The 24835-nt window shown below is 49.2% G+C and overlaps 1 protein-coding gene across 2 annotated transcripts in view; it reads left to right on the top strand.

Annotated features, from left to right (window-relative positions):
- INSR (insulin receptor) overlaps positions 1-23990 on the top strand; it is a gene marked incomplete at both ends in the record, with an annotated part of 109960 nt that extends 85970 nt beyond the window's left edge. For both annotated transcript variants that reach the window (XM_080715912.1, XM_080715911.1), the window contains 11 exons: positions 3785-4056; positions 4621-4760; positions 10690-10849; positions 12992-13098; positions 14279-14342; positions 15917-16161; positions 17232-17342; positions 17429-17588; positions 19508-19637; positions 19973-20107; positions 23636-23990. In XM_080715912.1, coding sequence (XP_080572038.1) covers positions 3785-4056; positions 4621-4760; positions 10690-10849; positions 12992-13098; positions 14279-14342; positions 15917-16161; positions 17232-17342; positions 17429-17588; positions 19508-19637; positions 19973-20107; positions 23636-23990 — 1879 coding nt within the window. The remainder of the gene's footprint in view (positions 1-3784; positions 4057-4620; positions 4761-10689; positions 10850-12991; positions 13099-14278; positions 14343-15916; positions 16162-17231; positions 17343-17428; positions 17589-19507; positions 19638-19972; positions 20108-23635) is intronic.
- Positions 23991-24835: the final 845 nt, after the last annotated feature.

Raw genomic sequence — 24835 nt, 5'->3', positions numbered from 1 at the left:
GGTGCACCTTGTAGGTATTACAGGATCCGTTTCAGATTTGCAATAGAGGAAATACACCAGTTAAGCAGGTCACACAGTTGGTTTCCCATTGCATGTAAAAGCTATGTTCACACACTGCACTGTAGACTATTTATTTATTTATTTATTTATTTATTTATTTATTTATTGTGTGTGTGTGTGTGTGTGTGTGTGTGTGTGAGAGAGAGAGAGAGAGAGAGAGAGAGAGAGAGAGAGAGAGAGAGATTGCAATTGAGCCCACAGGCATTCTATTTCTGAGCCCTATTTTATTTTTTATTTGGAAACAGGGTCTCGGTAAGCAGAGGGCCTAAGTTGTTGTGGCTGACCTCAAACCTGCAATCCTCCTGTTTCAGCCTCCCAAGTACTAGGATTACAGGTGTGCACCACCACAACTGGCTATTGTAGTGTGCAATAGCATTATGCTTTAAAAGTACCTGAATTATTATTTTGTTATTATATTTGTTATTATTTTTATTATTGTTGTTGTATGGATTGAACCCAGGGAGATTCTCTTAGCTACATACCCAGCCTTTTTTACTTTTTATTTTGAAACATGGTCTTGCTAAGTTGCTGAGGCTAGACTTCAACCTTCAATCATCTTGTGTTGATGCACACCTGTAATCTCAGTACTTGGGAGACTGAGACAGGAGGATCGCAGGTTCAAGACCAGCCTCCGCAACTTAGTGAGACCCTGTTTCAAAATAAGATATAAAATAGGACTTGGATTGTAGCTTGGAGATAAAATATCCCTGAGTTCAATCCCTAGCACTATATACAAAGAAGAAAGAAAGAAAGAAAGAAAGAAAGAAAGAAAGAAAGAAAGAAAACCAACCACGAAACCTTTGAAGTGAGTAAGCATCTGAGGAAAGCAGGTGTACTATACGTAATCCCAAAGCTAGAAGGAACAGTAGCAGTAATTAGAACATAAGAAAGGAAGGCTGGGCGTGGTGGTGCACACTTGTAATCCCAGTGCTTGGGAGGCTGTGACAAGATCACAGCTTTGCGGCCAGCCTTCAGCAACTTGATGAGACTGTTTCAAAATAAAAAATAAGCGGGGCGTGGTGGCACATGCTTGTAATCCCAGCACTCAGGAGGCTGAGTCAGGAGGATCGTGGTTCATGGACAACCTCAGCTACTTAGTGAGGCCCTCTGCAACTCAGTGAGACCCTGTTTCAAAAAAATAATAATAATAAATAAATTTTAAAAAGTAGGACTGGGAGTGTAGCTTGGAGGTACAATGCCCCTGAGTTCCATCCCCAGTACTGCAATAAAATAAAATTAAAATAATAAATAATTGCTGGGCCTGGTGGTGCACGCTTGTAATCCCTGCACTTGGGAGGCGGAGACGGAGGATTGCGCAGGTTCGAAGCCAGCCGCACTGGTTTAAGAGACTTGTTTCCAAATAAAAATACAAAAATGGGTCTGGGAGTGTAGCCCGGAAGTAGAAGGGCTTCTAGGAACCCCAGTACCACCAATAAATAAATAAATAAATAAATAAATAAATAAATAAATAAAATAGGGTTGGGAACATAACTTGGAGATAGTATGCCCTGAGTTCAATGCCTAGAAGCACGCATGTGCGCACACACACGTGATAGGGAAAAGGTCCCTTTTATAATTGCCATAAAACTTTAGTATACCTGATGGTAATCCCATCTAAAATTACCAACAGAAGAAACATTAAAGATTTTTACCGGTATATAAAAGTTTACAAATGCATGTGATCATTTAAAGGAAGTTCACTGGCAATAGGAAAAGGGTCGGCTGTCCAGTACGATGGATAAGGGTTAAGGTCCTGAGACTTTAGTGTCTAAGGGACTCCAGATCGAAATGTGAGCAAACAGTCAAGAGCGGCAGCAAGGGAGGTGCTGGAGACCGAGGCAGAGGATGCGGAGGGACACCTGTTCAGGAAAGAGCTCGCCTGCAGCCAAATAAAGAGATGCAAGAAAAGTTCCTTTCAGTCTCTTTGCCTGAAACTCCGGAAGCCACAGTCACCCTCCAGGAGATCCAGTTTCTAAATAACACTGTAGCCATATGTACTAAGAATATGGTTTGGTGGTGCACACCTGTAATCCCAGTATTTGGAAGGCCGAGAGGGGAGGGTTGTAGGTTCGAGGCCAGCCTCCCAACTTAGTGAGACTTTCAGCAACCTAATGAGACCATGTTTGAAAATAAAAAGGTCTGGATGTGTACTCAGAAGTAGAATGCCCCTGGGTACAGTCCCCAGTACCCCGCCCACCCCACAATATGGTTTCTAGATAACAACGAAGTCCTATATAGAAGTTGAAGGGTTTTCATCTTTTTTAATCTAGTGATATTTTCTTCTAGAAATATACTTTCAGGAACTACTAAGATAACCAGACAGTGTAGAAAGCAATATAAATATAGTTGCTAACAACAACTTGGTAATACTTTTTGGGGGTGTTGATACCGAGGGTCAAACTCAGGGCCTCATGCACCCTGCTGCACCACTGAGTTTTACCCTGCCCCCTGGGAAATGCTCATATTTAAAAAAAAAAAAAAAAAAGGAATTCAGGCATGGTGGTATACAACTGTAACCCCAGTCATGGGAATCTGAAGAAGGAGACACAGGCTCAAAGTCAGCCTCAGCAACTCAGCAAGACCCTGTTTCCAAATAAAAAATGAAAAGGGCTGGGGGTGTAGCTCAGAGGCTGGATGGCCCTGGGTCCCATCCTTAGTTGCCACCTCCCCGATTAAATAAATAACAAGATAGGGAGGCGATTGTATGGCTCATTCACTAAATAGACTATTTTGTAGCCAATAAGTGTTTTCCAAATGTTTTTCAGGGAACATTTGCTCTTTTTGTAACAAAATGGAAAACCTTAACACACACACACACACACACACACACACACACACACACAGCACCAGCCTGAAATCCTGTTTTACTTAAGACATGTTTTATGTTTAATGGACACATTTAGCACATGCTCCAACATAACAAGTAGGCCACATGACTGGCTTCATCCTCACAACGGCTACACAGATTGTTTATGAGACAAACATCTCACGGGAAGCAGTGGATAGTGGAGTCAGGAGGAATTTTTCACTTTTACTTTTTTGTACTACTGAGTATTAACTCAGAGACATACCCCCAATAGCTATACCCTATTTTTGATTTTTTTATTTTGAAACAGGGTCTTGCTAAGTTGTTACGCCTGGTATCAAATCTGCAATCTTCCTGTCTCAGCTTCCCAAGTATGAGGATTACAGGTGTGTGTCACTGCACCCTGCTCTCCAACCTTTGATAATTTTTTTATTTTATTATTTTTTATTTACCAGTGATGGAACTCAGGGGCATTCTATCTCTGAGCTATACCCCAACCCTATTTTATTTTTTTATTTTGTTAAGTTACTGAGGCTAGCCTCAAACCTGTGATCCTCCTAGTTCAGCGTCCCAAGCACTGGGATTACAGGTGTGGGCCAGCACGCTCAGCTCTGGCATCTTATTTTTTTAACACCAACCCTGGCGGTCAATTTCTCTGCAAATTGGAAGCCTGGAATCAAGCTTGTGGGGGCATCAGCGTATGGTTATTACTGAGGGTGCAGGACTGCCTGGCCCTCACTAGTCAATAGCCAAGGTCATCTGGAAAGCTGCTCCTGGGTGTAATTCCTGGAAATCTGCATTTTAATCCACGTTACCCCTGCACCTCCCTGCACCCTTTTAATTAAGCCTGCGGGGTCCAGTGCCATTTCATTTTACGATGGCAGCTGCGTAACCAGACAGGTGCCACTGTTGTTCCAGGCCGTCTCGGAGACGCAGGTCCCTTGGTACTGTGGAGAACGTGACGGAGGTTGTGCCCACCATCCCAGCTCTCCCCAACATCTCCACCAGTGCGCCCACCGTGCAGGAAGAGCACAAGCCCTTTGAGAAGGTGGTGAACCGGGAGTCGCTGGTCATCTCGGGCCTGCGCCACTTCACCGGCTACCGCATCGAGCTGCAGGCGTGCAACCAGGACTCGCCCGAGGAGCGCTGCAGCGTGGCCGCCTACGTCAGCGCACGGACCATGCCTGAAGGTGGGCAGGCCTCCTGGGGAGCCACTGGTGTGAACACGCCGACATTCGTTGGGTTTGTGGGTGGGCGTTGTTTGTTTTGAGATGGGTTCTTGTGTTGCCCAAGCTGGCCCCAAACTCCAGCAACCCTCCTGCCTCAGCCTCCCTCTCAAGTAGCTGGGCCACAGGCACATACCACCAAGCCCACACTCTTATCTTTTCAATGACAAGAGTCACACACAGCCAGTACATATGTCTAGAAAGTACAAGTAATAAGAAAAATGTAGTAAAGTTAAGCCAGGCACGGTGGTGTACATCTGTAATCCCACCTATGTAGGAGGCTGTGGCAGGAGGATTCCAGGTCGGAGGCCAGGCTGTGACAGATACATAGACACCTTCTGCTCTGATTTTCAACATGGTGAGGGAAGTGGTATAGGAGGGAAATAACCCTTTGCTTATTCCAAACTGCCCTGTGACACGAGTTCTACACATCTGTTCTGAGTAGCGGGCTCACGCTTGTCAAGCTGGTGATGGGGGAGGGACTTACTGCACACGCGACGTCTCAGCTCTAGCTGCTGCCTCTTACAGCCAAGGCGGATGACATTGTCGGCCCTGTGACCCATGAGATCTTCGAGAACAATGTTGTTCACCTAATGTGGCAAGAGCCGAAGGAGCCCAACGGGCTCGTCGTCCTGTATGAAGTGAGCTACCGGCGATACGGCGACGAGGTAGGGGCGAGGACTTTCAGGGCTCCCTCTGTTAAATCCTGGCCCGAATGCTTCCCTCCTTTTGCTGTGTTATTAGAACCCCAGGGCTCCCGGGCGTGGTGGGCACGCTTGCCATCCCCGCGCTTGGGAGGCGGAGACAGGAGGATCGCGCGGGTTCGAAGCCAGCCTCAGCTACTTAGTGAGGCTCTCGGCAACTTAGTGAGACCCTGTTTCCAAATAAAATATAAAATAGGTCTGGGAGTATAGCCCGGAGGTAGAAAGCCTCTGGGTTCCGCCCCCAGTACCACCAAAAAAAAAAAAAAAAGTGTAGAAAAGAACCCCATGGCTCTCCAGGGAGATGGAGGAGACACGCCAAACACATACATGTCTCTTCAGTTTCTGCTTCTCAGCCCTGCCCTCCAAGTCGGGTGACGGCTGCTCACCTTTGTGCTCCTCCTGGCAAGACCGGAGACTCATTGCCCTGTAGAGGGATTTATCCGAGCCTGGGGATGAATGACTTAACACCTGAATGTGTGACTTTTTGCCTGGATGAGTTGATGGGTGAAAGCAGAGGAACACAGGAGATACCCATGTTCATAGCAGCGCAGTTTACAATACCAAGTTATGAACCAGTTTCGGTGTCCATCAACACATGGATTGTTACAAAACTGTATATACACACAGTAGAGTTTTACTCAGAAAGGAGGCAAAATCCTGCCATTGGCAGGTAAATGGATGAAACTAAAGAATATTGTACTAAATCTCCAAAAAAAATGAGTACATATATGTTTTCTCTTTTTTTTTTTTTTTTTTTGGTACTGGAGGTAGAACCCAGAGGCTTTCTACCTCCGGGCTATACTCCCAGACCTATTTTACATTTTATTTGGAAACAGGGTCTCCCTAAGTTGCTGAGAGCCTCACTAAGTAGCTGAGGCTGGCTTCGAACCCGCGCGAAACTCCTGTCTCAGCCTCCCAGGCGCGGGGATGACAAGCGTGCGCCCCCACGGCCGGCTCAGGTTTTCTCTTATATGTAGAAGTTAGAGAGAGATTTGGAAATGAGGGTAACATTGTGTAGAGTGCAGAGATTCCAAATGGAATAATCGAGGGGTTTAGGGATGGGAGGGGAGAGGATGAAGACATAGCAACACAGTTGAACGGTTGAGACGATGCTATGAATGTGTAGAAAATGACCTGTTCCAATCTTAGACAGGCACTGGGAGGGAGGGGCCCGGTGGGAAGGGCACCCAGAGGTGTGTGTGCGTCCTCTGTCACCCCACACCTCAACATGGTGTACAATCACAGTGCACGCACGTACACACACACACACACACACACACACACACCAATGTGAAAAACCGCGACAGTGTCTGAGCTCTCCTGAGGGCTCACTCTTTGCCCCATGCATGTTAAGCGCTTGACACTCAGGATCCCACTTTTTATATCTTACCACATGTGCAGTGTTGTAAGAAGTGCCATTGTTTGTATGAGCCACTCAGAAACGAAAAGATATGGACAGTTCTAACTGCAAGATGATTTTTTTTTTTTTTTTTTTTTGGTACTGGGGATGGAACCCAGAGGCTTTCTACCTCCGGGCTATACTCCCAGACCTTTTTAATATTTTATTTGGTAAGAGAGTCTCACTAAGTTGCTGAGAGCCTCACTAAATAGCTGAGGCTGGCTTCAAACCCGTGCGATCCTCCTGTTTCATGCAAGATGAATTTTAATTCCAGAAATGTCAGAATTGCCAGGTGTGATGGCGCACACCACTCAGCCCTTGGGAGGCTGAGACAGGAGGATGGCAAGTTTGAGGCCAGCCTCAGCAACTTAGAAAGTCCCTAAATAACTTAGCAAAATCCTGTTTCAAAATTAAAAATATAAGCCGGGCGTGGTGGCACACACTTCTAATCCCAGTACTTGTGAGGCTGAGACAGGAGGATTCCGGGTTCACGGCCAGCCTCAGCTATTTAGTGAGGTACTCCACAACTTATTGAGACCCTGTTTCAAAATAAAAAATAGGGCTGGGGGTGTAACTCAAAGGTAGAATGCCCCTGAGTTCAATCCCTGGTACCACAAATTAATTAATCAATTAAAAAAAATAGGGCTGAGCTGGGCATTGTAGTGCATCCTTATAATCCCAGCGTTTGGGAGACTGAGACAGGAAGGTCTGGGTTCGTAGCCAGCCTCAGCTACTTAGTGAGGCCTTGTTTCAAAATAAAGAATAAAAAATAGGGCTGGAGGTGTAACTTGAAGGTATAATGCCCCTGGGTTCCACCCCCAGTACCACACACACAAAAGAAATAAATAAAAAGAAATAAATAATAGGGCTGAGACATAACTCAGAGGCAGAATGCCCTTCTGTTCAATCCCCAGTACCAAGAAAAAAAAAATAGAACCTCAGATTCTCTTTCAAACTATAATAAATAACTATAATAAATAACTCCTGATATCCCCTGGCCAGCCTCCTGAGGCTTCTGGGGACAGAGTCGCTGCCCAAGGGCTAGAAGAACAGTCATTCAAACCCAAGACTGGTTTCCAATCTAAGAATGAGTCATTCTTTTCTGGATAAGTAGCGGTGCTTGGCTTTGTGGCCAGACCCTGTTGCCGGCACTTGACCGCAGCGTGGTGTCAGGACTGCGTGGGTACACGTGGACAGATGGATGTGGTTCTGTGCGAGCGAACTTCATTTACCAGAATGGGTGTGCTGGGTGCAGTCTGTGGACTGGAGTTTGCTCATACCTAGCAAAACTGTCTGCACCCCTGGAACTTTGGGAGAGAGCCCTCCGTGACCAGGCGGGCCTCTCTCCGTGGACCCCAGGGGCCACGTGTACCCTTGGCACCCAGATATCCCACTGTGCCCATGACGCAGAGGCAGCACCTGCACGGCAGGGCCTGCAGGCCAGGCCTGCTCTGTGTGCGTGAGCCGCAGGAGCCTGGAAAAGAACCGAGATGAAGAGAGAGACAGTGTGAGGAAACAGAAATGCCCTGCTGGGTGTAGTCAGCGTTTGTCGCTGTCACCAAAATACCCGGCCAGAGCAACGCAGAGGTAGAAAACTTTATTTTGGGCTCACGGTTTCAGAGTCTTTGGTCTGCTGGTCCAAGGCAGAAGCATGTGGGGGTTATGGTCTGGTAGAGGAAGGCTTCTCCAGGTATGGAACTAGGGAACCAAAAGGCGGGGAGGGGGGAGGAGGGAGGGGAGAGGGGACGGGGACGGGGGAGGAACCAGGTCCCTTTCTCATATGCAATTGCTTCCTCCTCTTCCTTTTTGGTACTGGGGATTGAACCCAGAGGCATTCTACCTCTGTGCTACACCCCCAGCCCTGTTCTGCTTTTATTTAGAAACTAAGTCGCCGAGGGTCTCGTTGCTGAGGCTGGCCTCAAACCTACGATCCTCCTGCCTCAGGCTCTCCAGCACTGGGATCACAGGTTCCACTGGGCTTCTCTGCCCAGTTCTAGATTTTTCTGTCCTATTTTCTCCTTGCTCTGCACCCCGTGGGAGTCTGGGTGAACCAGCAGCATTTGAGAGCACGTGTCCCCTTTGTCCCAGAGAGCAGCTATCTTTGGCTATTTGCTTTTCCTCCCTCCTACTTGGTGACTCATTGGACTTGGGAGAACCTTTGGACCAGAGCGCACCCACCGCCCGCCAGCGGGCTCATTTGTTTTCTTGCCGATGTCGTCACATGCTAAGCATGAAGGACTTTAAATTTCCTTCCCTTCCCCGCCCTCCTCCTTCTAAAAATCTCCAGCTTGGCTGTCCACAGGCACGATCTGCTTTGGAACTGTTTTGGAAAGTTTTCTGAGTTTTGGCCTCTCACTGACAGGTCTTGCCCAAGCCTCCCGTCTCTCCTAATAAGTTCTGGGCTTATCTCTAGTGACATTTTATCACAGGCTGTGCCCCTTTATTTATGTTGTTTTTCGAACACAGTTAGGTGTATTCCAGTGCTTCTTATGATGATGGAAGAAATCCTGAAAAGGCCGGGCGTGATGGCACCCACCTTCAAGCCTAGGATTTGGAGGCTGAGACAGGAAGATCTCAAGTTCAAGGCCAATGGCAGCAACTTAGGAAGACCCCATCTCAAGATAAAAAATGGAATAGGGCTGGGGCTACGGCTCAAAGGTAGAATGCCCCTGGGTTCCAGTCCTAGTACAAAAAAAGAAAAATTAGAAAAAAACCAGAAGAAGAATAATCGAGATGTTAATCAGAGGGTACAGAGTCTCAGTTGGAAGGAATAATTTCTGAGATCCGGCGTGTTGAATGGTGACTATAGTTAATAATACATATTTCAGAGTTACTCCGAGACAGAGGTGTAGAGAAAGAGGGCGGTTGTTTAGCGGATACCAGCGTACAGTTGTGTAGGAGGAGTACCTTAGTGTTCTGTAGCACAGTAAGGTGAATATAGTTACAGCAATTTGTTGCATACCTTTTAAGACTGAAAGGGAGGGGTTTGAAGGTTCCTAAGACAAAGAAATGTTTAAGGAGACAGCAGTGCTCGTGACTCTGGTCTAACACATCGTGTGTGGGTATGAAATCCTAGCCTTAGACCTCACACGCATGTGCAAGGCCTGCAGTGTGCTTTAAGAACTCAGAGGCAGGTGTCCCAGTTACTGGGGAGGCTAGGCAGGAGGGTCGCGGGTTTGAGGCCCGCCTGAGCGACTTCGTGAGACCCGGTTTCAACGTAAAAGTAAAAAGGGCTGGGATGTGGCTCAGCGCTAGAGCTCTTGGCTCACATAGCAAGGCCCCGGGTTCCATTTCTGACCCTGAAAAAAAACTCTGCTAAACATATTACATTTAATAATACGTTTAAGGTATTCTCATTGCAAGAAATTATAAGAATGTGAAGAGACGTGTTATTATCCTGTCTTAATCATTCCATAATGTGTACATTTATCATAACATCGTATTATCCATAAATACATGCTACTATTAGTCAATTAAAATAAAATAGCCAGGCATGATATTGTGTGCTTGAAATTCCAGTATTTGGGAGATCTTGTCTAAAAGTAAAAAATAAAAATGGCTGGGGATGTAGCTCAGTGGTACAGTACTCCTGGGTCCAGTCCCCAGGTACGCACGCATGCATGCATACTATATATATACCCAGGGGCATTCAACCTCCGAGCTTCACCCCCTGCCCTATTTTTTATTCTTTATTTTGAGACAGGGTCTCACTAAGTTGTGGAGGGCCTCACTAAGTAGCTGAGGCTGTCCACAAACCGTGATCCTCCAGTCTCAGCCTCCCGAATGCTGGGATTGCAAGCGTGTGCGCCACCACGCCCGACTCAATAAAATAATATTTAATGACGTGAAAATTATACAAAGTCCAGCTTTCAGTGTCCTCATAAGTGTGTGTGTGTGTGTGTGTGTGTGTGTGTGTGTGTGTGTAACTGGGGGATTGGGGATTGAACCCAGGGACTGAGGGACATTCTACCTCTAAGTTATATTTATAGCCCTATTTCATGATTTATTATTTATTTATTTATTTATTTATTTATTTATTTTTGCGGGTCTGGGGATGGAACCCAGAGGCATTCGACCTCCGAGCTACACCCCCTGCCCTATTTTTTATTCTTTATTTTGAAACCAGGTCTCACTGAGTTGCAGAGGGCCTCACTAAGTAGCTGAGGCTGTCCGTGAACCGCGATCCTCCTGTCTCAGCCTCCCAATGCTAGGATTACAAGTGTGCGCCACCACGCCCGGCTTTTCATGATTTATTTTGAAACGAGGTCTCCTAAGTTGCTGAGGGACTTGTTAAGCTACCGATGCTGGTTTCAAACCCGCAACCCTCCTGTCTCAGCCTCCCGAGTACTGGATCACAGATGTGCCCCACTGCAGGCTGCTTGCGGTCATTCTGATTGCCTTTTCGCCCCTGGCGTCATCTCTGAGGAGGGTCCTGGCTCTGACGTCCCGCCACAGATGTGCCAGCTCAGCCAGCCCCTTTGCCCTTGCTCCTAGGAGCTGCATCTCTGCGTCTCCAGGAAGCACTTCGCCATGGAGAGGGGCTGCAGGCTGCGCGGGCTGCCGCCTGGGAACTACAGCGTGCGTGTCCGAGCCACCTCCCTGGCAGGCAACGGCTCCTGGACAGAAGCCACCTATTTCTATGTGACGGATTATCGTAAGTCTCTGTGACAGACTCAGGTGGGTGGGTCTGTGCTGGGCACTGTGGGCAGGGCAGGGCAGCCAGAGAGCTACCGGTGCGGCCTGCCTTGTGCCTGGGTCCACTTGCTGCTGCTGTGTGACCGAGACTCCATGCTCGCCCTCTCTGGGCCTGCGCCTTCGCATCTGCACTGCTCACGGCCGGAGTCCTAGGGTAGTTCTGCATCTGGATGCAGCCAACCATGGGCTGAATATATTAGAAAAAAATTATGTGCATACTCAGCATGGACAGATTTCTTTTCTTGTCATTATTCTCTGACCAATACAGTAATACCTACTTTCATCACATTTATGGTGTGCCAGGTAGAGATGATTAAAAGTTTATGGGCCGGGCGTGGTGGCGCATGCTTGTAATCCCAGCATTTGGGAGGCTGAGACAGGAGGATCGAGGTTCACAGCCAGTTGCAGATACTTAGGCCCTTTGCAACTCAGTGAGACCCTGTTTCAAAACAAAGAATAAAAAATAGGGCTGGGGGTGCAACCTGGAGGTAGAATGCCCCCGGGTTCCATCCCCAGTACTGCAAAAATTAAAAAAAAATCTACAGGAAAATGTGTGTGGGTTCTATGGAGACACCGTGCCATTTATAGAAGGGTCCATGGATTTTGGTGTCTGTAGAATCCTGAAACCAAACCACATTGGACCCTCAGGGACAACTGTGGGGGGGGGGATAACCAGGAGGCGGAGCGAGTGTCCAGCGACGTTCTTCTCCGGCACGCGTAGCTCCGGTGCTAGTGTCTCTGCCCTTGTGGAGAGCTGGCTCGTGGCCTCCAGTGCAGGGCAGAGACCCCACTCCACCCTGGGTACCACAAAGCGCCTCCAGCACGAAGTGCTTCTGTGAGCTACCCTTGGGCAAACCGGGCTCCTGCAGGGTGAGGAGGAGGGGACAGACGGGTGACCGGGTCGTGCGTCCTGGAGATCGTAACATCCTGGCCAAGACCGTGAGGAATGTATACCGGAAGGCAAGGGAGGAGACCTGTTCAGCCTGTCTTGTGGTGGAAACCCAGCCAGAGACCAGGATGAGGAGGGAAGCGTAGACCAGGAGGGCCTTGGGAGCAAGGCGTGTGATGGAGCATGTGCTGTCTGGCTGGATCCACGCACCAGGCAGCACAGGGGCCAGAAGCAGGCAGGGATGCTTCTGGGTTAAGGCAGAGGAGAGCCGCTCAGCTCGTGGCAGCTGGAAAGTGGAGGGAGAGAAAGAGAGACGGGGCACCTGTCATCCCCACGGCCACACCCCAGTGACCCGCCTCCCCAGCAACCCCACGCCTGCCACAGTTACCGCCCAGCAAGTCACGCATTAAGATTCTCAAGAGAGCACTAGAGTCATGTAGAAGCGGGCATGGTGGCTCACACCTTTAAGTACAGTACTTGGGAGGCTGAGACAGGAGGATTGCAGGTTTGAAGCCAGCCTCAGCAACTTAACCAGGCCCTTAGCAACTTAGTGTGACCCTGTTTCAAAATAAAAAATAAAACAGAGCTTGGGGGTGTAGTGCAGAGGTAGAATGCCCCTGGGTTCAATCGCAGAACTAAAAAAAAAAAAAACCAAAAAACAGTAAGTGTAGAGTCCCTCCTAGCACGGGGCCCTGAGGGGCACAACCTGGAATTCAGTGTTGTGAAGCCGTCGGGGTTGGGAAGTGAGAGGCCTGGACGGGCAGTGGCCAAGGGCAGGAGCTTCTGGAACACAGAATTCCGAGTTCTTGCTCAGACCCACTGAGCCAGTGATGTCCAGGACTGCGGGAAAAGAAGGGTTAGAGAGGGCAAGGGCATGCTGACCCTAGAATGTGGTGTGTGTGTTTGTTGTTGTTTCTTGTTTTTGTTTTTTAGTGCTGAGACTTGACTGCAGGGGCATTCTACCTCTGAGCTACACCTCCAGGCTGTTTTACTTTTTATTTTGAAACAAGGTCTCACTAAGTTGTTTAGAGTCTCACCAAGTTGCTGAGGCTGGCCTCAAACCTGTGATCCTACTGTCTCACCCTCCCAAGCCCAAGTTCTGGGATGACAGGCACGCACCATTCCTCCTGCTAAAATGTGGCGTGTGATGTGAAGTTTGGCATGGAGATGTTTTGATGTGCGCCATGTAATAACCACGTCGCTCTCTTTCAGTAGATGTCCCCTCCAACATCGCAAAAATCATCATTGGTCCGCTCATCTTTGTCTTCCTGTTCAGCGTAGTGATTGGCAGTATCTATCTCTTCCTGAGAAAGAGGTCAGTGTGGTGTTGCACTGGTGAGGGGTTGACAGCTGGCTCTCTTGGGGGAAATGTGCTATTGATACAGGTCCAGGTATAGCTTAGTTTATATAAACTATACCAATATGTAATGTATCACATGCAAATCACAGCTGACAATCATAATATACTATGCTCTTTTCCTGTGGTGCTGGGTATGGAACCCAGGGCATTCTACCTCTGAGCTACACCCAGCCCTGTTTTTTTATTTTGAAAAAGTATCTTGCTAAGTTGTGGAGGGGCTCAGTAAGTTGCTGAGGCTGGCCACGAACCTCTTGTCTCAGTCTTCCAAATACCGGGATTACAAGTGTGCACCACCAGGCCCTACAGTACTCGTTTTGTGTGCAGCTGGTACTGGGATTGAATCCAGGAGTGTTCCTCCTTTTAGCTACCTCCACAGTCCTTTTTATTTTTTATGTTAAACAGTGTCTCACTAAGGTACTGAGGCTGGCCTTGAACCTGTGATCCTCCTGTCTCAGCCTCCCAAGTACTGGGATGACAGGTGTGTGCCACCATGATCCCCAGTTGATCTCCACTGAATGCTCTTGTTGATTTTTGGGTCCAAATCTTTGTTTCCACACCAATGTATGTGGTTGTGATTGGTGAAAGCTATCATTCCAACATAAATGTTGATTTTCTGTTTACATAAAAAGTGAAAGCAAAAATGAAATGAGGCACGTCCGTCCGTCATGATGTGGACGCTGCCTTTGCTGAGTCTGATGCTTTGTAAGAGGCAGGGGCCATGTCTGAGTGTTTGGTGTGCAAGGTCACAGCTACAGAAACGACACTGACTTAAATCAGCTTTTTTTTTGGTGCGGGGGACTGAACCCAGGGGTGCTGTACCTCTGAGCTACTCCTATAGCCATATTTTCTACTTTTCATTTTGAAGCAGGGTCTCACTAAGTTCCAGAGGGCCTCACTGAGTTGTTGAGGCTGGCCTGAACCTGCATTCCTCCTGCCTCAGCATCCTGAATTTCTGGGATTATAGGTATATACTACTGAATCTGTGTTCTTAATAACACTTTTCCTACATGTTCTCAAGCTTGGATAAATAGGGAAGATGGTCCCTTCGAGACTGTAATGTACGTGTTCCACTGTGGCCAGTCCTGAGACCCGCGGAGTGTGCCCTCTTTCCAGTGTGTCTCCTCTCTCTCCCCAGGCAGCCGGATGGGCCGATGGGACCCCTGTATGCTTCTTCAAACCCCGAGTACCTCAGCGCCAGTGACGGTGAGTCTGTCCCCTTCCTGGGGGTGTCTGGAAGCTGCCACCTGGGTTCCTTTAGTCACCACCAAGCCGAGGCTTGCTTGACGCCCCAGAAGGGTGAGAACAGGCCCCTGAACGTGCCGGCCAGCGCTGGCTGCAGAAACTCCACTGCTGAGCGCCTTCGGACACCTGCTGCCAGTCGCCCACTGGAGGGGATGGTAAAGCCAGTCCGGGGCCTTTGGCTGCGGGCGAGAGGCTAACAACGGGTGTCATGGCCTTGGGGAGTGCGCAGCGATAGCAGATGCTGAGGGTCCACCCTTTCTGTCCAAGCTGGGAGGTGTGAATTAGAAGCTAAAAGGGGAAACCAAGAGAAGATAAGAATCAGGAATAGGACGGTACTCGTGGTTGCCAGGACAGCAGAGGGATCCATCCACTGTTGGCAGCAGCTTCGAGGCGGGGGATGAGACGTGATGCTGATGGTGGACGTGTAGAGCCAACACCTGCACTGGCCTTGAGAATCAAAGGGCAGCCAGTGACCCCTGTGCAGAAGGCATGACTGTTCTGTAAGGGTGGAGGCATACTTGGGCATGGTGGTGCATGCCTGCAATCCCAGCGCTTGGGAAGCTGAGGCAGGAGGCATCCTGTTTCAAAACAAAAACAGAAAGGGCTAGGGTATATCTTGGAGGTAGGACGTCCTGTGTTCAATTTCCAGCGCCACAAACAACAACAACAAATCAACAAATAAAAACAAACAGCCTGAGAGGTGCAGGCATTGGTCGCACAAGTAAACGCTCTGTGCAGCAAAATCAAAGCTCCACTTTGGAGGCCTGAGTGCAGTTGGCCGGCAGGCTGTGCCTTGTGACAGCCTCGCCCGGGTCGGTCTGGCGACCAGCAGGATGCGTGGGCGCAGGGAGTGTCCGAGCCCCCCTCCCTCCGCCGGTCTCAGGCTCCAGCAGGCCAGTGGGCAGCGCCCCGTGCGCTACAGCAAGAGAGGCCAAGGTACAGGCGCCAGCGCACCCAGACCTTTGTGATTCCCGAGACCAAATAAAACCACCAGACCTCTTCCTGGTCCAAGGGGCGGGGACTTAGGGCTCACCTCCCACCCCCTTTTTGGGGTTTGGGATTGAACTCAGGGGCGTTTTACCTCCAGGCTATACCCTGGTTTGCTGAGGGCCTCGGTAGGTCGCCCAGGCCGGTCTTGACCATTCAACCTTCTGTCTCAGCCTCTTAACTGTTGGTGTTACAGTCGTGCACCACCCTTTATGGGGATGATTACCACGTGTTGTGGCTCCCCCTGTATGACAACCTGTGCCCCCACCCCCTTGGCACTTTGCAAGAGCAGCGGCTCCAGTGGGCAGTGGCTTGGTGCACGGAGGACTTGAAATCAGACAGGAGAACGGGTGCGGCTCAGCTCAGCGCCCGCGGGCCGCGCCATGCCGTGGGGCAGCACCTGCCCTGCTCCTGGCCACACGCCTGGTGCCTGGCAGAGTCCTGGGCCAGGGTGGATGAGCGCTTGCAGGGCGCTCAGGCAAGGGCTCTGGGTGGGAGGGGCTGGCCCCAGGGGGTCCGCTGAGAACGCCGTGTAGACAAGTGAGTAGTCTTCCCCTGTTCTGTGTATGTGCCGGATGAGTGGGAGGTGCCCCGAGAGAAGATCACCCTCCTGCGGGAGCTGGGGCAGGGCTCCTTCGGCATGGTGTATGAGGGCAACGCCAAGGACATCATCAAGGGTGAGGCGGAGACCCGCGTGGCCGTGAAGACCGTCAACGAGGCAGCCAGTCTCCGTGAGCGCATCGAGTTCCTCAACGAGGCCTCGGTGATGAAGGGCTTCACCTGCCACCACGTGGTGAGTGCCCCCGTGACCGGTGTTCCAGGCTGTGTAGAATGCTGAGGACGCAGGGTTGGGGGCCCTGCCTCTCCCCACCCTGCAGATGTCTGTGGAGGCTCCTCCATCCCTGTCCCGTCCTCTCCCAACTCACCTGGAACCAATTCTAGCACTGCCCTGTCGCTTTCTAGAACCTTCCGCCATTTTCTGGAATCTGCTATTACTTTCTAGAATCTTCCATAATTTTTCAGAACCTTTCATTCCTTTATGAATGCTTCTATTGCTTTCCAGAATTTTCCACTGCTATCTGGAATATTCCATTTCTTTTTTTCCTCTCAGGCTCTTTTGTGATCTTTCTTCACATGGAGGTCCATGTCTTCCTTTGTGTTCTTCACGTGGAGGTCCATGACTTGTCCATCTTTGTGCCCTGGTTTTTTTCATCCTTACCACGCATGCTTATGGGGCACCTAACCTACTTTCTTGCCTCAGAGAAGCAACAGATTCCTGTCCCCAGGAAACTTTCAGTATGGCAGGTGGTAGAGGTAGAGCCCAAACCCAATATAGATATGTTTTTGCGATGCTGGGGATTTAACTGAGGCATTCTACCTCTGAGCTACACTCCCAACCCTTTTTTATTTTTTTGTTTTGAAACTGTCTCACTAGGTTGCTGAGGCTGGCCTTGAACCTGAGATCTTCCTGTCTCAGCCTCCCAAGTACTGGGATCATAAATGTGCACCACCATGCCCAGCCGAATATTTTAATGATCTGCTAGGGGAAAATGCTATGGAAAAATGAAAAAGGAGGGAGTGGAGGGCTGGGGGTATTTGAGTGAAGACTTAAAGGATGTGGGGGACTGAGCCATGTGGACATGGACAGGAGCAGCCAGCACAGAGGTCCAGGGGAAGAAGGTGCACGGCGCACTCGGGACCCAGAGGGTGGTTTGCCTGGAGCGTTCCTGTGCGGGCGGGGCCCTAGCTGTGGGCCCCCCTGCAGTAGACTGCGCTCCGTCCAGACACAGTGTGCTGTAGGGGCCAGATGGAGGGACTCGGGCAAGTCCTCCGTGTTCCAAGAGCCCTGTGCTTCCTCTGCAGGTGCGCCTCCTGGGGGTGGTGTCCAAGGGCCAGCCGACCCTGGTGGTGATGGAGCTGATGGCTCACGGGGACCTGAAGAGTTACCTCCGTTCTCTGAGGCCGGAGGCTGAGGTGAGCTGCCGGGAGGCCCCGCGGGGCTCGCGCTGCTGTCTGTGAGTCAGAGTACTGCTGGTCCTGACCCCGTGTCTCCACTGTAGAATAACCCAGGCCGGCCTCCCCCCACCCTGCAAGAGATGATTCAGATGGCGGCCGAGATCGCCGATGGCATGGCGTACTTGAATGCCAAGAAGTTTGTGCACCGGGACTTGGCAGCTCGAAACTGCATGGTCGCTCACGACTTCACCGTCAAAATCGGAGGTGTGTCTTGGAGGGTTCCTCTGCTTTGATGTGCATGGCTCAAGCTGGGTTTGGTTTCAGGAGGAGGTTTTCTCTAATGGGTTGTAAAGTCTATTTTTTTGCTGTACTAGTGATCGAATCCAAGAGCATTCTGCCTTCAGGCTATATCCCCAGCCCTATTTTTTATTCTTTATTTTTATTTATTTATTTATTTTTTTGTTTGCAGTACTGAGGATGGAACCCAGAGTCATTCTACCTCCAAGTTATACCCCCAGCCCCTTTTGAGTCTTTTTATTTAAATTTTTAAATTTTTTGTGTGTGGGTCTGGGGATGGAACCCAGAGGCATTTGGCCTCCGAACTATACCTCCTGCCCAATTTTTTATTCTTTATTTTGAACAGGGTCTCACTGAGTTGCAGAGGGCCTCACTAAGTCGCTGAGGCTGTCCGCGAACCGCTATCCTCCGGTCTCAGCCTCCCGAATGCTGGGATTATAAGCCTGCGCCACCACGCCTGGCTAGTCTTTTTATTTTTGAAACAGGGTCTCACTGAGTTGCGAAGGGCCTCACTAAGTAGCCGAAGCTGGCTGCGAGCCTGTGAGCCTCCTGTCTCAGCCTCCCAATACTGGAATTAGCGTGCGCCACCACGCCCAGCTCCCAGCTTGCAGTCTTTGCATTCCCCAGCAGTGTGGTCCCATGTGGGCACTTAGATTTAAATTCATTTCAATTAAGTAAAGGTTCAATCTGTCAGAAGCCACCTGAACCTGAGGGCTGCCGCTTTGGACAGTGGAGACACAGGCCACATCTGTCACCATGGGACGTGCGAGTGGAAAGGGCTGCTCTAGGGAGCAGCTCTCATTAGAGAAGCCGTGTAAGGAAAGCTGGAAAGAGAGCACTGCAAATAGAGTCTGAGCTGAGCACAGGGCCCATGCCTGCCACCCAGGGCTTGGGGATCTGAGACAGGAGGGTCACAGGTTCAAGGCCAGTCTTGGCAACTTAGTGAGACCCTGTTTCAAAATTTAAAAAAAAAAAAAAGCCGGGCGTGGTGGCTCATGCTTGTAATCCCAGTACTTGGGAGGCTGAGGTAGGAGGACCGCACAGGTTCGAAGCCAGCCTCAGCTATTTAGTGAGGCTCTCAGCAACTTAGTGAGACCCTGTTTCGAAATTTAAAAATATAGCCGGGTGTGGTGGCGCATGCTTGTAATCCCCGCGCTTGGAGGCGGAGACAGGAAGATCGCGCAGGTTTAAAGCCGGCTGCGCTGGCTTAAGAGACCCTGTTTCCAAAGATAAAAAAAAAAAAGTATAAAAATAGGTCTGGGAGTGTAGCCCAGAGGTAGAAGGGCTTCCAGGAACCCCAGTACCACCAAAAAAAAAAAATAAAAATAGAAACAAAAAATATAAAATAGGTCGGGGATATAGCCCGAAGGTAGAGCCCCCTGGGTTCCCTGGGTAGAAACCCCAGGAACACACACACACACACACACACACACACACACACAACAGGCTGGGAGTATGGCTTGGAGGTACCCCTGGGTTTAGTCTGTAGTACCAAAATAAAGCCTAATTCTGGATTTCCAAGAAGTGGTATAGGTGGCAGGGCTCTATCCAATGGGAACAAATGGTTGGCTGTTCAAGGTAAAATATTCAGTTTAGGGTACAGATGGGAAGGGATCCCCTGTTGGGAATAGAGTTCCCAGGCTTAGAGTCAGAATGGCGCTTTTTGACCCACGGTGCCCCCTCTTCTTCCCGTTGAAATGGTGGCCCATGCTCTTCCTCCACGTCCCCACTAACACCGAGTCTATCTCCCTGGGTTCACCGCCTAGGTGACACACAGCTCGGGGCAGCGAACCCTGTAAGGATTCTCCTCTGCAGGGGCGTAGTCAAGGTAGCAGACACCAGGCCACAGGCTCACAGTTAAAAATGTGTGACATGTCTGTTGTCAGACTTTGGGATGACCAGAGACATCTATGAAACGGATTACTACCGGAAGGGTGGCAAGGGCCTGCTTCCAGTGCGGTGGATGGCGCCAGAGTCCCTGAAGGATGGGGTCTTCACGGCTTCTTCCGACATGTGGTGAGTTGGGCATGGACTGGCAGGCAGTCGGGCCCGGCGAATTCCAGGGCCCGGCTGGTGTGATGGGCAGGGGGGGCTGAGGGAAGCCTGTCTCTCTCGTATCTCTCCATCAAAGGAACGAAGTGACCATTTGCGGATGCTTGTGCAGCTTCTCGGGCACTCCCGGAGTCTCATCTTGTAGGAATCTATGAGTTGTGATGTGAATTGTTTTGATAGTAGGTCGGTCAGTTCTAATAGATGAAAAGGTGTGTGCAAATGTGTGAGAGTGTGTGTGCCCGCATGCGTGCACGTGTTTAATGGCCTCTTGGCTAACTGCTGGCGACTGTCACCGGCAGGTCCTTCGGCGTGGTCCTCTGGGAGATCACCAGCTTGGCGGAACAGCCCTACCAAGGCCTGTCTAATGAACAGGTGCTGAAATTCGTCATGGATGGAGGGCATCTGGATAAGCCTGACAACTGCCCAGACACCGTGTAAGTGCAGACAAGGCTGAAAGCTGCCCTTCCCGCGCCCACGTGCACAGTGGGCATGCATGCCATGTGCTGTCACATGCCCGCGCACCCCACACCCTTCAGTCTTGATAGCGTTTGCCCACTGTATTCTGTATCATGCACGTGTGCCTGCATGTGTGCTTGTTTGCATATTACGTCTTCACATGCGTGTTGGTTTGCATGTCGTATGTGTGCATGCCTGCGTGTTTGCACATCCTATCTCTGCGCACACAAATATTTGCCGTTTTGTCATTACAGCCTTGCACGTTGTCGCGTGTTACTGTTGCATGCGCACTAGGTTTGCATAGCCTGTGTCTTTTCTTTTTGTACTGGGGATTGGACCCAGGGGCATTCTACCTCTGAGCCACACCCTCCAACCCTTTTTTATTTTTTATTTTGAAACAAGGTCTTGCTGAGTTGCTAAGGCTGGTCTCCAGCCTGAGCTCCTCGTGTCTCAGCCTCCCACGTACTGGGATGGCAGGTGTGCCCGCCATGCCCAGCTGCGGGCCCTGTGCCTCCCATACGTGCTCGCTGCAAGTCATCGCTCTTCGTGTCTGCGTTTGTGCTTGTCTTTCTTGTCTTTACGGTTTTGTTTTGTTGCATATTACATCTTAGAATGGTTGTTTAAGAAACCCATGACAGTGGTTAACTTGGGAAAAGAAAACTAGGGGACTAGGCTTGGAAAGACATACCTTTTTTCCTTTATACTTTTAAATATTTTGTCAGGCAAATATATATCCTGCAGAAAATAATGTTTTTTTGTTGCATTGTAATTGTACATGAGCACGAGATTAGCAGTAATTCGTTCACGTACGCACACAGCGTCTGGCCTGCTTCCCTCCCTCCCTCCCGATTGTCCTCTGCTATTCTACGGTCTCCTAACTTCTCACAAGGCAGTTTCTTTCTTATCTCCTCACTAGCTTCCACGTATGAGAGAAAACATACGGCCCTTCATATTCAGACTTGCTGGTCTCTCTGCCTGCTGTCCTCAGTTCCATCCAATTTCTTGCAAATGACATAATTTTGTTTGTCTTTATGCTGGGATCACATGGTCAACACACACGTCATGGAACATTTGGAAAACTGTCCAGCCTTACTAGTGGTCCCATAAATATAGAATAAAGAAAGAAAAGTATTAGCTTCTAAAATTAGCAAAAGAAAAAAAGAAAGCTGGGTATGGCGGCACACATTTGTAATCCCAGTACTTAGGAGGCTGACACAGGAGGATGGCGGGTTTCTGGCCAGCCTCAGCAACTTAGGCCTTCTGCAACTTAGTGAGACCCTGTTTCAAAATAAATAAAGAATAAAAAATAGGGCTGGAGATGTAGCTCAAAGGTAGAATGTCCCCGGGTTTAATCTTCAGTCCTACGAAGAAAAAAAAAAAAAAAAAAAAAGAAAGGAAAATAAACAAAGTAAGAAAAAGGTTTTAATTTTTAGTGCTGCCAGTGATGTTGCTAGGTAACCATTAAATTGAACTGATGTAAATATCCATTGGTATGCGACCTGCTAAATACATTGATAAAATTAATATGAGTTAGCATTTGAGATTTCAAACAATGCTCATAAAAATTTGTTATAACTCAGTGGATAAGGGAAAAAGTATTGTCTGTTATTAGTATTATCTATTATGATACTAATTATATAATAGATATTATGTTATCTTTTAAAAGTATCTATTGTAGTTGAAGGAGACTTGCGATTGAGGTACACTTTGTATTTTGGGAGTATTTTTTGGAATAAGCACTCATGGAGTTTTAGAAGCATTTCCTCTATGAGTGCTTAAAAGCTCTTTATCAGTAGTTATTAAGATTTTGCAATTCTGATCATTTATGGAAGGAGGTCATTTTACTGCTTCCTCCCACAAAGAATAAGACATCAATTTAGATAAACTTGTATGACAAAATGTATAAAGCAGAGTTATGTGAAGGTCCTTTCCTAGCCATGTCTGTTCATGGCTGGCTTTAGTTTTCTGATCAGGGATGTCAGGTAGACCCTATGGCAGGGGCTTAGTCTTTTCCTAAGAAGGGATATGTTGTAAAAATTTCCAGTTTTGTGGGCTTTCTGTGAAAGCTACTTAGCTCTGGTGGTCATTGCTTGAAGGTCGCCTCCAGCAATATATAACTGAATGTGTATGACCATGTACCAATAAAACTTTGTTTATAAACACTATGGGGGCCAGATTTCACCTAAGGGTTGAAATTTGCCAGTTTCTGCACTAGAAGTCACAATGTGGAAAGAAAGAGTCAACATGGAAACCACTAGCCCTGGACTCTTGTGAGTGTTTGGGCTGAGTGAAGAGGTGGTCTGCAGGTCCCAGGACAATCCCATAAGGAGGCAAGGCTCTGCGTATTGCTGGACACTAGTGTGACCCCTTGGGGCAGATATTGTGTAGTCCCCAGGAAGGGGCCGATTTGTGACCTCGAGCCCCTCCTGCCTCCCTCCAGAGAGGAAGGGCTGGACCTGTGGTTACATCCACCCCATGCTGGCTTCCTGTGTTCAAACTGCATCTGCCAGGGTTTGAGCATGCCAACTGTTGCGGGAATAGGTTGCGGGGAGGGGGGAGAGTGTGTGGTGTGTGTGTGTGGAGAAGTAATCCCCCCACCACCACCACACAGACAGACACACAGAAAAACCGTGGATTCTTGTCCTAAGCTAAGAATAAGAATTCATCGCTTGGACAGCTGCTGAAGATTTAAAGAAGTTTATTAAAAAGATAGAAATATAGAGATAGTTACAGCCCTGTGCCGCAGAGGGGCACAGGGGGCAATTCGAATGAAAATGCCAACGAACTCCAGTTTACTGAGTTTTTATCCTGTCTAAGTCCAGCAGGTCCCTCTGATTTTTGGAGATCATGTTACCCCTTATCTCCAACCCCGGCTCTGCTTCTGTTACCTCTCCAGCCGAATTTATGGCCTAACGGGGGAGACATCTCTGTCTCCAAACACAGGCTCAGATTTCTGGCCTGAGGGGGAGGCATCTCTGTCTCCAGACACAGGCTTTTACCTTTCGTCTTCTCCCCCAAAATGTGTTAAATTGTTCTTAGGAATGCAAGGACATGTTAGCTAACCCTGGCTTTCTTAGTGAAGAAGATATATTTTAAAATTGGACATCTTCCCCAGTATTGACACATTAATACATTTTAAACCCTCTTCCCAATACCAGTACACCAACCCTGCAGGATCTTTAAGCCTGGCCTTGCCAGTGGGCACAGGGAACTCTTTCCAGGAAGTCCCAGGCAGGAATAAAACCGTAAAAGATGCAACAGTTGCTGGAGGGTGGGGACCAGGGCTGTGTAAAGTGACAAGCCATATTCAGCCTCATTTGGAAACGAGATGGCCCTTTGAGCTTACTCTCCAAAACCATCTTCTAGCACCTCCCCCAAATTGCCATTGCCGGCTGCATGTGTGGCACCCCTGACCCGGGCGCTTGCCATCTCTGGTGTCACCTGCAGGGCCCAGGGAGGGGGTGCTGGCCGGCCGACTCACCCGATTTCCTCTGTCTCTCCCGCAGCACTGAGCTGATGCGCATGTGCTGGCAGTTCAACCCCAAGATGCGGCCCACCTTCCTGGAGGTGGTGAGCATGCTCAAGGACGACCTGCACCCTAGCTTCCCGGAAGTGTCCTTCTTCCACAGCGAGGAGAACAAGCCTCCTGAGAGCGAGGAGCTGGAGCTGGAGTTGGAGGACATGGAGAATGTGCCCTTGGACCGGTCCTCGCACTGTCAGAGGGAGGATGCGGGCGGCCGGGAGGGAGGGGCCGCGCTGGGCGTCAAGCGGAACTATGAAGAACATATCCCATACACCCACATGAACGGAGGCAAGAAGAATGGGCGGATTCTGACCCTGCCTCGGTCCAACCCCTCCTAACGGGGCCACCTGGGGAAGGGCTCTCGATTTCACTTTCCTCTGGTTTGACCGCCTCCAGACAGCTCAGGATTCTCACAACGCTACCCCAACATCCGGTGGAGCTCAGAAGTCCTCGACGTTTCTATTCATCCTCTGGCCTGAAACACACGGGCGCGCTTGCCAACTCGACTGGTCGTCCTAAGATTTAACTGTGAAGCCAGAGGGAAAGGAGCTGCCGCCTCTCCCTATCCTCCGTTCCCACCGGGATCATCATGGCCGTCTGCTGCTCAGTGTCGTCATCCTCCTCCTCCCCTCCGCCTTCCCTCCTCCTAGTAGAGCGAAAGAAAGCATTGGTTTTTACAGAGATTTCTTTTCTTTTTTTCTGCTGGTGTCTGAGCTACAGTATAAAAGAAAAAACTCATTTGTGGAACAAAAATTGGAATGAACAGAAAAACAAAACTTTGTTCCAGAAGACCCCAACTTTCTTCACAGGACGGGCTTTCCTCATCCAGGCGGAAGGATTTTATTTTTCTTGTTCACCAGATTAGTTCCTCAAATTGACCAATAGCTGCTGCTTTCATACTTTTAAGGGTGGGCAGTCTCAATTGGAGTGCTGGTGTGTGCAGGTTAGAGACTGCTGGTGTGTGCGTGTGCACAGTGGTTGTGCCAAGCTTATGTCTTGGAAACTGGCTTGCAAAAGTTTTTCTGTTTGCAGTGTGAACACTTACGACCCCACTCTCCTCGCTTACCTCCTGGGGGACTGTGCCCTCCACAGTCTGCTCAGGTCAGATATCTCACCTCAGGTGTCTTCTCCCTTATCTTTGGTGAAAAAAAAAATGTTTTCCAGGAGCCACAGGAGGAACATT

Source organism: Muscardinus avellanarius, assembly GCF_963383645.1.
Source record: "Muscardinus avellanarius genome assembly, chromosome: 18".
In the NCBI taxonomy this organism is placed as follows: Eukaryota; Metazoa; Chordata; class Mammalia; order Rodentia; family Gliridae; genus Muscardinus; species Muscardinus avellanarius.
Note: the sequence above shows the minus strand (reverse complement) of the source record. Positions and strands in the feature narration are given on the sequence as shown.